This window comes from Caretta caretta, chromosome 7 (genome assembly GCF_965140235.1).
Source record: "Caretta caretta isolate rCarCar2 chromosome 7, rCarCar1.hap1, whole genome shotgun sequence".
NCBI classification, from domain to species: Eukaryota; Metazoa; Chordata; order Testudines; family Cheloniidae; genus Caretta; species Caretta caretta.
The window spans coordinates 45,279,458-45,296,258 of record NC_134212.1 but is presented as its reverse complement, the minus strand read 5'-3'; the positions used below and the strand labels follow the sequence as shown (position 1 = coordinate 45,296,258).

Genomic DNA, 16,801 nt, shown 5'->3' with positions numbered 1-16,801 from the left:
TTTTAAAAGGGGAAGGAAGGGGAAAAAGGAAAATAAATACAAGAGCTATCAGGAAAGTGACACAAATAAAGACAATGAAGATGATATCAGAAGGCACGTGTTGATTTCAGTTCCATGTTCTCAGTTGTTACTGTTCTGGAACCTCACTCACTATCTGAACATGCTGAGGGTCCTATTCTTAACTTGTGCGCTCAAAGTGATTTTCAAATTCATAATGGTGCTGCACCAGATTTTACCTTTCATTTATCCATTATACCTGAGACACTCCCATTTTTGGAGGGTTTCATGGATTAATATTTCTGTATTTGCTTCATGAGGGTTATTCTGAGAGCACACTATGAGCTTAACAGAGTATACAGCTGGTGAGGTGAGGCACAGGCTGCATATATGTAGACTTGGTAGAATTCTTTTTGTGTGTGTAATTTTGATGGATATATCAGTTTATTTTAAGCATTTTTTCTATTTATATAGATTTTAAATTTTCATAGTTGCAAAAAATTATGGGTTTTAAGAATTTTTTAATGGATTTAAATGTTCATAGTTGTGGGAAATTATGCTGGGGGGGTGTCCGACAATAAATATTTAATGACCGTCAATGTTGAGATTCAAAAAGTTATAAAGCTTTATAACTCTTCAAACACAAATTGCATGGCAAACTATACCAAGTAAATATCCTTAAGTCAAACACTAATAAATTCTCAAGCAGCATTTTTCTTACTTTGCCTATCTGCAAATTTCAGTGATCACTGATGGAAATATTTTTTCATTGATTTGTGTGCGTAGGGTGAAATCTACATTTACTGACATTTAGCTATAAAAATCTAATCCTTCCAAGCCTACATATAGGTGTGTGCATAGACAGAAGGATGCCTTAGCATCTGTGGGTGTCACAGATTCACAGAACTCGTGCTGTCTCTCGGCTCCATACAGTCCCTGGGAGGAACCCCCTTCAGTGTGACAGCCCTTTTCCGGGGTCCACTCTCTCAGGGGTTAAGCTGTAGGCTCCTCCGCTTCCTGGAACCGCACCTCTCTGAGCCTTCAGCACACTTGTCTCTCACCGTGGGCCCCCTCAGGGAGGCCACTCGCTCTGGACCCCCAGGGCCTCCATTCCCAGAGGGAATGATGCAACCCTGATCTCTAGACTGGAGTGACTCTCAGCCAGCATAAAACAGAAGGGTTTATTGAGCATCTGAACACAGCACTGGAAACTTCTGGGCCCTCGGGCCTAACAACCCTCAGCACAGTACATCTTGGTCTCGCCTGTATCCAGGTGGGCTCTGGCTGCTCTCTTTCCCCAGTCCAGAAGCCCACTCCTTCCAGCCGATCATCCTATATCACCTCCCACAACAGTTCCTCCCCTGTCCTTTGTCTTTGGTCCTAGGTAAATAGGTCATCTTAGCCCTCTTTCTTCCATCCTTCGTTCCCACTGGCTGGACCTGGCTGGTCAGGTCACCAGGGTCCTCTCTCCTCATCCCTTTGTCCTCCCACTGGCTGACTGCCAAGCTGGGGTGGGCCTCCTGGTCACCAGGTCACCGGTTGCTAGGGTCCCCCATATCCAGGCAATTGTCCGGGGTCCTTGCTGCTAAGCGAGGTCACACCTGGTCCTCTGCAACAACAAACTCCCTCTCCCACCACCTCGTTAAACACACAGCACACAGGGAAACTAAGATCCACACAGTATTCATGCAAAACACTAAAAAAATTCTCCACTTCGTCACAGTGGATATGTCTGTGTGTAGTTATGCACACATTTCATTACACGAAGGTGCATATGCTGATGCATATATTTATTAATTTAGCTGCACTCTATCTATATATTGGTGCATATATAAACACAAATGCATGTATTTGGTTTTGTAGGCATATGAACCTGAGTGCATTGTGTATATATGTAGGACAAAATTTTGTTCATTCGAGCTGTGATGCATGGAATGAGGAGTGAAAGAGCATATATCCTCTTCTCCCCACCCCCAAGTCATGCGCACAGAAGCAAAACAGTAGTAGAGCTTGGGGAATAACTGATTTTTCAGTTCAGTGGATGAACCAAAAAAATCCGCCCCGATATTTGTTTTGGGTCAAATAAATAGTGTTCCATCTGAAACTAAACACGTCATTTCATTTTCAAGTATTTTTCACCCTTTTGTGTGTTTTTTAGTAAAGATAGCTGAATTTTGAAACAAAGAGTCAAAATATTTTGTTTAAACTCTTTTTAAACAAAACGTTTCAATTTATCTGGAAGTTCCTTCCCTTTTTCTGTGGCCAAAACGATTCACCATATTGAACCTGATTTGCAAATCATTTCAGTCAACCCCAATGTGCATTGTTCAGTAAATAAACTATTCACCAAACAAATTGCACCCAGCCTTATTCCCCGGCACTCATCAGGTTAACTCTCCTGATGAGGCTCCATGGCCCAGGTGGGCGTGGGCTGCCAATTTGGAGACCTGGTTGAGACAACGAGGTGCTTGCCATTGGTGGCAGATAACAGGTAGTGTACCATGCTGTCCCTTTCTTGAGCAGCAGCAGTGTTTACTACAGAGCGCATTGCTCCCAGACCCCTCACACTCCTTGTCCTGCACAGCATAGTTTAATTTAGTTTAATAATTTCATTAATGCCAGCTTTTCTTGGTGCTGCCAGTGAGCCACTGCCTGCTCAGTGGCTACTTATTAATCTAACAGTCTAACAACACAGCATTCTCCATTGTCTTCCTAAGGCCTTGGGTACTCACCTGTGGCTGCTTCTTTGGTCTTCCCCTCTTCCTCTTTGGTGGCTCAGGCAGAGGGGATGAGTCAGGGTCCATTTGCTTCTCACTGCTGCTCATGGTGCCCCTTGCCACGTCTTCCAGATGATGACCCAATAGGCTATTTTTCCATGGGCAGCTGAAGCAATGGGAATGAAAATCGCACCTTCTTGCTCTCTTTCTCTTCTGTTGCAAGCAGACCCCGTCTCCACCTGCAAGAACTGAAGATAGAATTAGGCACAACAGCATGTCACCATTCCTGCTCATGAGGAGGGTCTGAGGACACAGCTGCCTTCTAGAAGCACAAGAACATTTTGTAAGCAGTTATTTGTTCTCCCCACCTGCTCCTCTGACATGAAAGCCTTGCGCTGCTATTTATTTTTAGGAGGTGAATGTGGCGTTGGTGATAGCTCTTAAGGTAGAAGTTCTCTAATTATTCACGGACTGGGTACCAGATGGACAATGACAGTATGGGGTAAATTCAACCCAGGGATTGTAGAACATTTAGCTCCTTTGGATGACAGGTGCTGTATCAGTGATACTGTTTCCAGTAGGATGGAGTAACCTGTGAAGGATACAGCAAGCATGTACAACCTAGGGCCAGGTCTCTCTCTTGTGGGTTTTCATTTCGACACATTATTTTGTTTGGTTCCTGTATAACTGCTTTAGACAAACTAACATCGAGGGAAAGATGTCAGAAGAGCAGAACTGTTTAATGTCCACTCCATCCCTTCCCATCTGACCCTTCTCTCCCCAAGTCCCATTGAGAGCTCTCTGTGGTTGGAATCCGCTCTGGCCTTAGTGCATGTATGGTTCCAAGTAGTAACTGAGGCCATGAGCTGTTGAGAGCACAGTGGGGACCAGTCATTTTTCTTGTTCATGCTTGTTCTCCTCCAGTCCTGTTGCCAGAGAGAAGAAGGAAGTCAGACTGTGAAGCTCCTCACCCTCTGACCCCAGGGCTGGTGATGGGAGATTGGGTCAATGGACCTTCTCCCTGGGTTCTGTTGTCAGAAGAGGGTGGTGGAAGTGGAGCAAATCCGGCCTTGAGTTGAGGCAGATAGGTGGAGCCCCCAGCAGTTACTTGTGTTGGTTATGTGTCAGACCATCCCTGGTGGAGGGCTGAGCAGCCAGTGCCTGCCTGGTTCTCAGCACAGCTTCCAGTTTGCTGCTCTGCCTGGGAAGGATGCTTACTATGCTTGCTATCTGACCTGCCAGATCTCTGCTCTTTATTTCCTACTGCACTGAATACAGAAAGCATCTAGAAGACTATGCTAAGCCTAGCGAACTGAGCCCTACTGGAGTGACTAAGCAGATGGAGATTGCAGCCTTATCTGAATCCCCTTTCGGCAGGAATTCTGATCACAAAATAAATAGCCAACAATAGTGTGGCCGGGGAATCAAAACCATTCTCTGCTCAGGAATCACAGCATTGAATATGGAAAGACAATGCGTCTCTCTCCCCCCGACAGAAAGCCCTTAGCTCTTTCTCCTCTTCTTGCCAATCTCAAGACTCCTGGTCCATTTAATCTCTCCTCCTGTGGAAGCTCCATCCCCTTCTCAACCAAGGAGCATTGTTATTGCCCTTTTCAGGGCCAATTTCTTTCTCCCTTTCCTGAATGAGGGGTTGGAATGGTGAGTGCTCACCACCAGTGTGCTCCCATGCGTTAGGGTGTAATGTTGCATGGGGTTTCATCTCCAGCATGCCCATCAGGTTGTCTGTCTTTGCACACCACTCAGCCCTCCAGCTGAGAAGTGAATAGTCCAAACCCCTTGGGAGGTAACACCCCATCCTATTCTCAACCCTTGCCTGGGGTTCCACTGCCTTCCCCAGCTCTGGTATCCCACACTGGTCCACCCCATCTTAGTCTTCCTTCAGCCCTTCAGAGGAGCAAGCCAGCCAACTGCTTCTCCCTGCGTCTGAACACTCTCAACTTACTTATAAGGCCCAGGTATCAGCTAGCACTTGATCTGTCTTTAAGTCCTGCTCCTTCTGGCTGACAAGTAGCTATCTAACCACCATGCAGGTGGAGTGAATGTTCCTAAGTGACCTTTAACCTTTTCTCGCCCACGATGGGGTTCCCCTCATCCCAGGGGTAACATTTTTTTAAAGAATGCTCCTAAGTCACTTAGGTGAATCACATTTTCAAAAGTGATGTAGGTACTTAGGAGCCTACATCCCACTGGCTTTCAATGAGATTTAGGCTGCCGAGTGCTTGAATCACTGTAGAAGATTTTACCCGAGGTGACTAAAGTGGAACACAGTATCCCAGGTGATGGTGCACTGTCGATTTATAGAATAGCATAAGATTTTCTGTATTGTTCTAAAATAATGCCTAGAAGTTCCTGTTCTCACCTGAATGGCAGTGTTTGTTAAATTCTACCCAGTTGCACCTTTGGAAACTGGGTTGCACAGGTGTCCCGGAGGGCCTAATTTTTCCCTCAGTTTCTTGTGGCTTTGACACTTCTAGAATAGTGGTGGAGAGTGGGTTGTGGAGGCTGCTTGTGGCGTACGTAGAAGAGAAGATGAGTAAACAGGTAGAATGGACATGGCTATAGCATGTATATGTGAAGTGCATGACAAGATGTTAGTGAAGCTGGCTTGCTGAGCAAAGCAGTGGTGAAGAAACTGTAGTCATGCAGGTAGCCTGTGGACAGTGGGTACCTACTGTATTTGGAGAAATGCCACTCAGACAATGAAAACAATTTACTTTCAGTGGACATTTTTGGACAACCTCTAATGCAGAATGAGAGCATTACTGATGGGGAGTGGCTGACATTGCCAATGAAATAATTATAATACCTAGCCTTTATATTGCTCTTTTCATCAGTAGCTCTCAAATGGCTTTACAAAGGAGGTCGGTGTCATTATCTGCATTTCACAGATAATGAAAACTTGGGCAAACTGAGGCCCAGAGCAGCGAAATGATTTGCCCAAGGTCACTAGCAGGCCATTGGCCAGACTGGGAATACAATGTAAAGGATGTATTTGGAGGGGGAGTGTGCAGGGACAGGGGGCAGAATTAAGGTTGCTATGGTACCTTAATTCCGCATTTCCATATTTTTAATTGTTTGGGTTTTATTTTTAAGTTGTGCAGGCTTAACTTAGAATTTTGTTTACAACATTTGTTTATTGTAAACCTACAATGATCTAATAGGATTTTACCTTATGTGTTGATATGATCTTTCAACCTTAATCCTAGCTCAACCAATCTTTTGCATGGGGAATTTTCATCCCCCTCTGCCCCAGCCCACTCTATTTGTATGGATTGATCTGACACACCTCGGCGTTGCAGTCAGAACTTTGAGTCTAATGACGCTTGTAATGAGTGCTGGATCCAACAGAGGTCTTGACAAACCCCTGGAACAGGAGCTCTGGGTCTTGTGCTGGATCTGCCAATGAAACTTACAAATCCCTCCAGCTTTCCTTCTAAGTTCTAGCAAACTTCCCAGGGGATGTGTGCATGCAGGGAAACTATCCCCCTGCTGAGTAGCTTAGGGGTGGACTAACCCCAGACTTTGTGTGTTGGGTGTACATGTTCAAGCTTAGCAGGCATAGTATGCAGAACTCAAGTGTTTTCCTTTGTACAGATTCGGAGAGGCCTAGTCCCCGTACAGGGACACTTTCTAAATCCTACCAGACCGATGGCAAACTTTATAGTGTGTGGCAAGCTTCATAAAGTCTATTAGGCCTGCAGAAAAATGTATGAAGGTCACCTGGAGCTGACAGTGTGTTCATACATTTTTTCCCCAGAGGTGTGTATTTGTTGGGGCATGGGGATTAGAAGAGACTGGCAAGCAAAAGTCCTTGGAGGGGTGGCTTCTAAACACCACAGGAGTCGATGCTAGGCTTGTACAAGACAGCAGCACTTGTAACAATCATAGTACCTAGTTCTTACAGAGCACTTTTCATCAGTAGATCTCTGGGCTTTACAAAGAGGTAACCTCATTCATGTTATATTGGTGGGGAAACTGAGGTACTGATAAGCAAAGTGACTTGCTTAAGGTTACCCAGCAGGCCACTGGTAGTCATGGGACTAGAACCCAGGTGTCCTGAGTCCCAAGACAGCACTCTAGCCATTACACCATGAGATTTATAATTGCCATAAGAGAACTTGTGGACCTGTGATGAATTTTGCAAAGTGCACCAGGCCTGAATGACAAGAATGCCCTCAGTGGAGGCCTGTAATGTATTCACACCTTTCTATTATCTCCAAAACTGAACACCCCACTTTCCAGAAACACTCCTGAGCACTTCATCTCCTTAGGGAAATCTGCAGTTGCTAAGTCAGTTTCGTTTTGTAGAAATACATGCCAAAAATACATTTGTTTTCTGTAAGACCCCGACCTCAGAAACGGTTTGTATGATTGCCAGAAACCTATCCTCCAGCCACCATGCACACCTGCAAAATCTGGAGTACACACAACCTTTTTTAAAGGACTATCGAGGGGGTAGATAATGGAGCCCTTGTTATAGCCTTGACTATAGAACTGTGGCTTTCTCTTCAAAAGGAAACATTCACAGAGCAAAACTCTCATTTCACAAAAAAAAAAGAGCCACAGTCCACTCTCATTTATTATGATGTAAGTCCAGAGTAACTCCACTGACATCAATATGGTCAGGCGTGATTCACACCAGTAGCTGTGAGAGCAGAATTTGACCCAAGCCCTGTATCAAACTGAGGACAGAATACTGAATACACAGGGACTGAGAAGGCAAGGCAATGCAAAGAGAAACCTTTCGTTTCAATGACTGTAGCAAGAATGATCTGCTTTAACCTTATGGGAAATTACTTTCACCTTCCGAGAAACCAAACACTCATGTCTCTACAGATGCTGCTGGCAGATCAAGAGATATCGGGGCTCACTGTCGTTTCCTATGAACTCTTCAGAAAGTGCACTGCGCTGTCTGGGAAGTTAAATGTTATCTCCAGGAGAAGGGGACAGTGGCAACAGTTTGGAAAACATCCCCTCCCTGGAAGATTCCTATATGGAAATGAAGCCATCCTGTCTAGCCTGTCCCTGACATGTCAGAGAAATACACTTGCAGAAACAGTGCAGCACCAAATCACCTGGAAAAATTCCGCCCTTGCGCAATGTTAACGAGGTGAGTTTCCAAGTGTGTATAACCAGCGCCCCAGGAACCTGCAGAGATGAGTACCAGTTCTGCGTTTTCTATGCCCATCACTGACAACAGAACCCTTTGCTTTCAGGAGAGGGAGAGGTGGGCTGCCTCTAAAGCAAACCATTGACCAGGTATTTTATAGTGGTGGTGAAAGGTTCCCAACTCACAGTGCAGGAAACTGGAATCTTCTCTTTAGTCCCATAAGGTACAAGGACAGCAGGTGTGCAAGCTTCCCTGCTTCACACCTGTCCTGAGAAGGCCAATTCGGGGGTTGAGGGAGAAGCTCTATTTGGGTTCTGAGGGTTCCGTTCCTCACAGTACCAGAGATTCTCCTGGGCATCCCTGGAGAAGTCACTTAGGCTCTCTCTGTGCTTCAGTTTCTCCAACTGGAAAATGGGAATAATCCTTTAGGTGCTCAGATACTATGGTGATGGGCATGGGATAAGTACCTGAATAAGCCAGGGGGGAAGAGTTTACTCTCTGTCCATTCAGTCCCTCCATAGCCAGCAAGGCTGCTGAGTCCTGCCAGTTGTGATGGCGGCTTTCAGGATCAAAGGACTGTCTGCTAAGAAACAGACTAGTGCCACCAGCTCATTTCACATAGGGGCCACCAGACAGCTACCTCCACAAAAGGGCTATTTACTGCTGACCTCGGCTGGGTTTCAACCAGTGATGTAGGTGTAAATGTCTCTATTTCCCATTACCCAGCTCCTGAATCATCCAGTTTCAACCCGCTGTAAGAGGGATTTCTAGACAGAAAACCCATGTTTAGTGCCATTCTAGTCAATCTATTTGTCTGCCCAGCCACCTGGGTGCCAATGAGAGTAGTGTCTAGGTGCAAAATTCATTAAGTTAATCATATAAATCATCCCAGCGGGCTCTGCTCTTGCTATCCCAGAGTCCAGCCACACAGTCCAGAATTCTCCCTCTCCCCCTGCCCTTCTCCCAGGAAAGGGCAGGTTTTGCCCCTGCCTCTAAAAACAGACAGACTAGGTGTGAAATCCTGGCTCCACTAAAGCCAATGGAAGTTTTGCCACTGACTTAAGCTAGAACTCTTCCAGTAAGAGGTTCCACAGGCAAGGACCCAGCATTAAGAATGCCGTGACTCCAGCTTGTGCCAGTTTCACTGTAGCCCCTTCTAGTTTGTGTCCCCAGTGAGCACCGCTGTCTTGGTGGAGCATATACGGAGAGGAGGGCCCTGACATACCCTGATTCAAGACCCTGGAGGACTTTGGGCAAGATTTTCAAAAGCATTAGGCACCAAGTGTGATTTTCAAAAGTGCCTAGGCACCTAACTCTGACTGAAATCAATGGGACTTATTTTTTTCCAAAGGTGCCTATCACACTAGGCACTCCTCTGAATGTTTAGGCTCCTAAATACTTTTGAAAATCTGGTGCCTGGAAGATTAGGACTACGTCCTTCAACTAGATGATTTAGAAGCAATCAGGGAACTGGTGTAAAACATGCAGAACCGATCTGATGTGCTCACAGCTGCCAGCCCACAGCCTGGAGTCTAACAGGCCTTGGCCGGCTGCCTTAGGCAGCAGGGATTACAGTACCACAGTCTTGTGGAGATGAGCACATGAGTCACGGGTGGTAGGCTTTCATCTGAAAGGAATGGGACTGCTGGAGCCTGGTCATTGCTACTTTTCCGATGAGTTTGCCTAGGAAAGGTACTTTGGGGAAGGTTAACATCCCAGGTCACGCTGGCTGTCAACCCAGCTTTATGTGTCGCAGGGAGGTGCCATTAATCTGAAAGCTGACATGGGGAGGTGGAATTGGAGGCACAAACTTTTTTCCTTTTTATTCTTCCATTGCCTCAGCTTTTGTCTTCTCCCCTATCCCCCGCAGGGGCTGAGTGCGTGCTGCCAGGTGTGCACTGTCCTCTCTAACAGTGTCTTACAGTAGGAGCTGTCCCTGGCCCTCAGGATTCCGTACACAGGAGGACTGGTGGTATTTAGGACTGACTACTCAAAAATAGTTAAAAGCCTAAATAAAACTTAGGAGCCTAACTTCTAATGAAGTTAATGGAAGTTATGCACCTAACTCCTTTTGAGCATTCAACTCTTAGTCCCTAGCAGCTATGAGTCCCCAGGGTGTCTTCCTAGGAGTATTGGCACAGGAGGGCATGTGCCATCACATGGAATTGTTAATTTCCTGTACTGTGGATGGCCATGTTTCTTACAGTGACTGGCAGGCTCCAACAGCCCCTCCCCCAACATCTACCAGGGTCCTGGAGCCTTCACAATCAGGACTCTGACCAGGCAGAGCATGGAGGAACCTTGAGTAGCACTGCTGGGTGATGGATATGAACAGAGGTCAAATGTCAATACTCACACAAGGGAGCTCTGCCCAGTGGTTAGAACCAGGGGATAGGCACTCAGGAGATCTGGGATCTAGTCCTGTGGCTCTCCCACAGCCTCTGTAGCTGCTTTGTGCCTCAGTTTCCCTGTCTAAAATTATGGCATAAGTAATAATTCAGATATTAATAGTCATCTACCTCCGGGGATGGGGGAAATGGCGGGTTAATTCACTACAGTTTGTAAAGCACTTTGGGATCCTCAGGGCGAAGGAGCTAAAGAAGGGGGCCGTGATTATATCTGATAGCTCACTGCACTTGCTGTGCTAGTGAGCACAAGGGCAAGCCCTGGCTTAGGAGATGATGGGGAGGCACCAAGGGAGGCTGTGCTACAGCCCAAGATTTGTGGGCACATGTAGGAATTGCTTGCTACACCCTGCTGCGTGGTGAAGACAGCCTTGTGTCTCCCATGGGGCCAGGTTGGCAGGAGATATGTTGGCACAAAGTCATGAGTTAGACTCCCCCCCTGAAATCCTGGGGCCATGGCAGCAGCTTGAGTACAGGCTGGGACTGCTGGGAGCTGGAGGGTATTGCTGAAATGCTCAGCTAAACAGGGTGTCTGAGCCACGTCCAGCCCCAAGCTAGAGAGGAAAGGTGGGATCAGAGCCCAGCTCAGGGAGATTCACATACAGGGGTGGTCCTGAGGTCAAGGGCATGGTCCTAGGTCCCAGACTCCCCCAGCACCCTCCCACCAAAAGTACCAAGGTCCATGTCTGGATCCAAGACACCTGAAGCGCCTCCCAGGTTGAAGACCCCCCTAATCCAATCAGCAGATCCCTTTCAGGGTCTTTGTCCCAGGTCCCAGATTCCCCTACTAACCTCCTTCCTCAGCTCTGAGTCCTAATTTCCCTGTCTAGACACCTCTCCCTGTGGAAATCCAGAGCAGACCCAGTGGGAATAATCCAGAACCAGCAGAGAAATAAGAGAATAAAGAGAAACCTATTAGCACAAACTAAAACAATCCTATGCTTCTCTTATCCCAAATAGCATCCAGTCCCTATGCAAAGCTCCAACCCTCAGCAGTCACTGGGGCACCCAAATCCAGTAACTGGCATTTACTATGTGGTGTCCTCATGCACACACCCAGGAGATGGTCCTCTGCATGGCCAGTGAGCAAAGACATCTCAGGGATCTGGCAGAGGGATGGACTAGGACCAGATGTTGCTCCATGACCTATTTCTGTGCAGAGCTTTCTGGTTCCCAAGATGCAATTAATAATCATTGCTTTCCCAGAGCTAGGTGATCTCTCCATTTCTAACACATGAGCTGTGCACATGCATTTCAAATGCAGGTTCGGTAACGCGATAAGAAAGAAGCAAAATTACCTGTCAAGAACTTGGACAGCTCCACTTGACCTGGCCCCAGTAGAGCTAATGGTGAAAACAGGGGAGAAAGAGACAGAGCTCTCCAGTGACTGACACGCCTCCTGCACTGGGGAGAAGGAGCTAGCTTAGGTTTCTACACACATTCATTTCAGGAGCCTTACAATGAGCCGCGCGCTATTTATTTCACTCCCAGTTAGTGATATGGAAAGCAGTGCAAGCGTTGCCTGTGATCTCCTTCTGATGGCAGTCCTGAGTAGTGACAGCAAGTGAAACTGAAAAAAAGTTCACTTTAACTCAGCTGGAATCTTGCAGTAAATTGACCAAAAAAAAAAAAAACTCCCCAACTGAACCACTGAGCTAGGCAGCCCTTACAACTGTCCTGCTTACTAAAAATAAGAATAGAAGGGACAGATCGCTTCACAAATTCCCCACTTCCAACAGGGGTGGGTTATATTTACTCTGACCTTATTTTAAGACCGTTAGAGAAGAAAAAAACCAAGTGTAGCATCAGTCTGGCTTGAGATGAGACAAAGTGGTTACTATGCCAGGTCCAAAATAATTGTAGGGACTTTTGCCATGAGCCATAGTTAACACCCAGGGTTGGAAAGTGGCCCAGGTTAGGGTTAGGTGTGCTTTGATGGGAGTTTAAAGAAGTGATATTGTCTTGCTATGTACGTATCATATTGATGCAAGTGTTAATCATGGCTGCTGTGAGTATTTTGCAGATGAGAATACAGACTTTTAATATGCATGGTGTGGTTTCTGGCATACTGGTATGTATTTCAGTGTCAATTAAAACAGGGAGTTTGAGTAAGAGCCAAATTCTACCTGCACTCCACACCCTGTGTAACTCAACTGATCTACCTAAGAGCCAAACTCTGGTACCTCAAGGCAAGTAGTAACCTACACAAACAATACATTGAAATGAACCAGCAGCCTAATAACTCTCTTTCAGAATGGTACATAAAGACTTTCCTTGAGATTTAGATTCCTGAGTTGCTTTGAAAATGGAACTTAGGTTCTTCTTGAAAATGTTACCTTTGAACTTATTTGTACAGGAAAATTGGCCTGGTGTTAAGGCACTGGACTGGGATTCAGGAGATCTGTGTTCAATTCTTGCCTCTGCCACATAGAGTTTAAGGCCAGAAGGGACCATCAGATCATCTAGTCCAGGGGTTCTCAAACATGATTGCATCGTGACCCCTTCTGACAACATGACCCCAGGAGGGGGAACCAAAGCCTAGGCCCACCCGAGCCCTGCTACTCTAGGTGGGGCAAAGCCCGAACTCCCCCACCCCGAGAAAGGAGCCAAAGCCCAAGGGCTTCAGCCCCAGGCAGTGGGGCTCAGGCTTGGGCTTCAACCCAGGGCAGTGGGGCTTGGGCTTCAGCAAATCTAATGCCAGCCCTGGCGACCCCGATCGCCTTCCTCTGTAGCATGGGGCATGGGTCACTTGCTGGAGGATTCTCTGCTCCTTGAAGTCTTTAAACTACGATTTGAGGATTTCAATAGCACAGATATAGATGTGAGGTTTTTTGCAGGAGTGATGGGTGAAATTCTGTGGCCTGCGTTGTGCAGGAGGTCAGACTAGATGATCATAATGGTCCCTTCTGACCTAAATATCTATGAATCTATGAAAATAGGGTTGTGACCCACTTGGGGTCCTGACCCACAGTTTGAAAACCGCTCATCTAGTCTGACCTTCTGTATAGCATAGGCCACCCCAGCCACCTATACACCAAGGCTAACCATCAAAATTAGTGCAAAGTATTACAGCCCTCAGGACACTAAATTATGGTGTGCCATAGGCAGAGAACAGGAGGGACAGAGGTGTGCCAATGCCCAAGATCCCTGCCAATCTGACCTAGATGAAGATTCCTTCCCACATCCGGTGACAGTTAGAAACTATGCATGTGAGTAAGACGCACCAGACAGTGCTCAAGAAAGAATTCTCAGTGTCACCTCTGAGTACTGGCCACACTGTCCCATGTCCCTTCTTCAGCTGTGGCCATCTCTGCTGCTTCAGAGGAAGGAGACAAAAATCAAACCAGAACAACCACACACCATAATACATTGGGGGTGGCAGGAAATCCCTTCTAGACCTTACAGGTCTACCTGAAGCATGAGATTTTAGGATCATAAGACGTGAACTGGAAGGGATCCCAGGGCTGCCGTGTCCACTGATACATAAAATCCCACTCAGACATTTATTAAGCTCTAGCCTAAAATGAATTAGGTTGTTTGCTCCCACAACTCGTAGCGGGAGGCTGTTCCAGAACCTCACTCCTCTGATTACAAATCTTCCAGTGTGACCTTGGGCAAATCACATTCTCCATCTGTAAAATGAGGATAATAATACTTCTTGTGTCTGCCTTGCCTATTTATGCTGTAAACTCTTTGGGGGAAGAGACCATCTCTCACTACGCGTTTGCACAGTGCTTAGCACAGTAGGGTTGCCACCTGTCCATGTTTTCCCAGGATTGTCCCTTTTTGGAGGCAGCCGTCCTGGGAAATCTGCACGTGAGCTCAGTACACATTGCCAGCTGTCCAGTTTTATGCGCTCAGGAGCATAACAGATGTCCTGTTTTTTTGTAGCTCAGAGGTGCCAACCCTATAGCACAATGGGGCCCTGATCTTGGCTGGAGCCCCTAGATGCTAGTATAATCAAAATAATAATAATAGTACATATGTTATAAAAAGATTGATCTTTCATGCAACCATAGTCATCCACAAAATCAAAAATGCTTTGAGTTTAAGGCTACCAGAATCTAACTAATTAAAAATTGCGTATAGCTCCCAACACTGTAGTTCGTAAATATATCCAAACTGTAATCTTTTTAAGGAGCAAAATAATTGCATGTGCTCCTAATTAGATAGATACCGTTAGAGATGAAGTAACTGTGCAAACATAGAATAACCATAATGCGTGGGCCAGAACATAAAATGACACCCAATATACTAAATCAGGAACTCTTCATGATACAGCAAACCATCAGACAAAGGAAATATAATGCCCAGTTCATTATCCTGCATTATAAACACTAGTTACAAACAAAAGAACTATGTTAAAAGAACATTATTGCTGTTGTAAATTCAAGCCCTCAAAAGTTAGAAAATGAGAGTTACCAAGTTAGCAAATACAATCTTAGTTCAGTTCTCTTGTGTGTACACATTATGAGACAGTCTTTAATTCCATGATCACATACTTAGTGGTTTCAGTTTAATGCAAGAAGGGACCATAGATCATCTAGTTTGATCTCCTGTGTATCAGAGGCAATTCAATTTCACCCAGTTACTCCTGTATTAAGCTAGATAACTTGTGCTTGGCTAAAGCCTATCTTCCACAAAGCCATCCAGAGATGACATCAAGATGACCCCTTGGAGGACATCAAGAGATGGAGGATCTAGCACTTCCCTTAGTAGTATATTCCAATGGTTAATCACCCTCACTGTTAAAAATATGTGCCTAATTTTTCATTTAAATTTGACTGGCTTCAGCTTTCAGCCATTGGCTCTTGTTCTGCCTTTTCCCGCTAGATTAGAGAGTCCTTTAGAACCTGGTATTTTCTCCCTGTGACAGAACTAATGCACTTTAATGCTCTCAGTCTTCTTTTTGATAAACTAATCAGAATGAGATCTTCAAGTCTCTCACTATAAGGCATTCCCCCAGCCCTCAAATCAGTGCTGTGACTCTTTCTGCAGCCTCTCCAATTTTTCAACATCCTTTTTGAAATGTGGCCACCAGAACTATCAGCAGGATTCCAGTATTCATCTCCCAAATGCTGTAAACAGAGGTGAAATCAGCTCTCTCCTCCTCCTCACTGCTCCCCTGTTTACACATTCAAGGATTGCATTAGCCCCTTTTCCCACTGCTTCGCACTGTTGTTTTTCCACAGGACCCCTGCATCATTTAGCGCACAGGGTGGATGGTGCTCAGTGAATGATCAGCTAGTCAAACTTCGTTTTATCCTTATTCTTCAATGTGTGGCCCAGGCCTTGTTTACCGCACACTATTCAAACCCTGTTCTGAAGACCGAATGATTAATTTCCTTGTAACTGAGCTGGCCACCTCCCAAGCACCTCCTCATGGCCAGAGGTGGCTCCAACGCATGCTGCCTCAGTTTCCCTTTGTTTGGATTCCTCAATAACTCAAAGAAAGCTTTCACAGTCTAGTAACACCCCTCCTTGGGGTCTGGGTTTATTAACAAAAAGTTTAAAATAATTCAAACTATCCTCAAAGTCCCAAAATAGTTCAAGTGGCCTCTCCTAGGCTTCTCCTACCTGGAGCTGTTCCACCAGGTCTGCTGCTTTCCTGGTTTCTCAGGGTCCCTGCAGCATCTTTCCACCAGTTTCCAACTGGGTTTAGCTCCTCCTTCCTGAGGAGCCTGTTCTCTGCTCCAGCTCTCAGCCTGTCCCCCCTGACTGTCCACAAGCCTCTCTTTTTCTAACACTCCCTCCACCCCCAAGGCTTGGTTTAGTCACATAACCATTTGTCGCACATCACAATTCATTTCCTCCGTCTGGGGAGTATAGCCTGTGTCACAGGTGGGCAGGGCCCATCTCCTCTTGAGGGGCCAGCCACCCAGTAACATTCCATGTAGGCTGTTATATGGCACTTCACAAACATTGATTAACCTAGCTTCACAACACGCCTGTGAGAGGAGGGGGGGTGTTATCTCCATTTTACAGATGGTAACCTGAGGCACAGAGATTAAGGTCAAAAGCAGAGCTGGTCAAAAGTTGTCTGATGGAACAGGTTTCTGTCTGAAAATGCTGATTTGATGGAATCTAAATGTTCTGCGGGAATGCCTGTTTTGGCTGAAATTTTCAGAACCATGCCAGCCTGAGGGAGACAACTAGCATGGAAACTTCACCTGGACAGTTAAAGCTCGGCAAAGTTACAAGCAACTGAAAACAGGGTTTTCTAATGGGAAGTATCAGGCAACCTTAATACTAGGTAGAGGATCTACCAGTCTGGCCTGTAATAAGACATATAAAGACCAGTTAACATTAAAGCCAAAGGAAGGACTACTGCTGACTTCAGCGGAAGCTGGATCCAGCCCCAAAATAATTGAATTGGGCCCTAAAAGTAGGGACTGAGTTCACACTGTTTGGGTGCTGATCACTGAGATGGTTTCTGGGGTAGTAGTGTATGTGCATGAGCTGAGCTATAAGACAAGTGTAACCCTGGCTCGTGCTTTCCATAGGGCTGGGTTTTTCGTTGAGGTGTTTGACACTGCACCTTTCCTTGAGCT

General features: G+C 45.9%; 1 protein-coding gene across 7 annotated transcripts in view; it reads right to left on the bottom strand.

Moving 5' to 3' along the window:
* LOC125640350 (uncharacterized) overlaps positions 1 to 16,047 on the bottom strand; it is a 39,835-nt gene extending 23,788 nt beyond the window's left edge. Inside the window, exons 1-4 of one of the 7 annotated variants that reach the window (XM_075130613.1) lie at positions 15,828 to 16,047; positions 11,549 to 11,654; positions 11,043 to 11,090; positions 2,730 to 2,962 (exon numbers count right to left, since the gene is read on the bottom strand). In XM_075130613.1, the coding sequence (XP_074986714.1) occupies positions 2,730 to 2,822 (93 nt within the window). In that variant the 5' untranslated portion in view covers positions 2,823 to 2,962; positions 11,043 to 11,090; positions 11,549 to 11,654; positions 15,828 to 16,047. Of the gene's footprint in view, positions 1 to 2,729; positions 3,287 to 11,042; positions 11,091 to 11,548; positions 11,655 to 15,827 lie in introns of those variants that run through there. The other 6 variants (XM_075130611.1, XM_075130612.1, XM_075130610.1 and 3 more) reach the window with 6 other exon arrangements.
* Between the last annotated feature and the right edge of the window lie 754 nt (positions 16,048 to 16,801).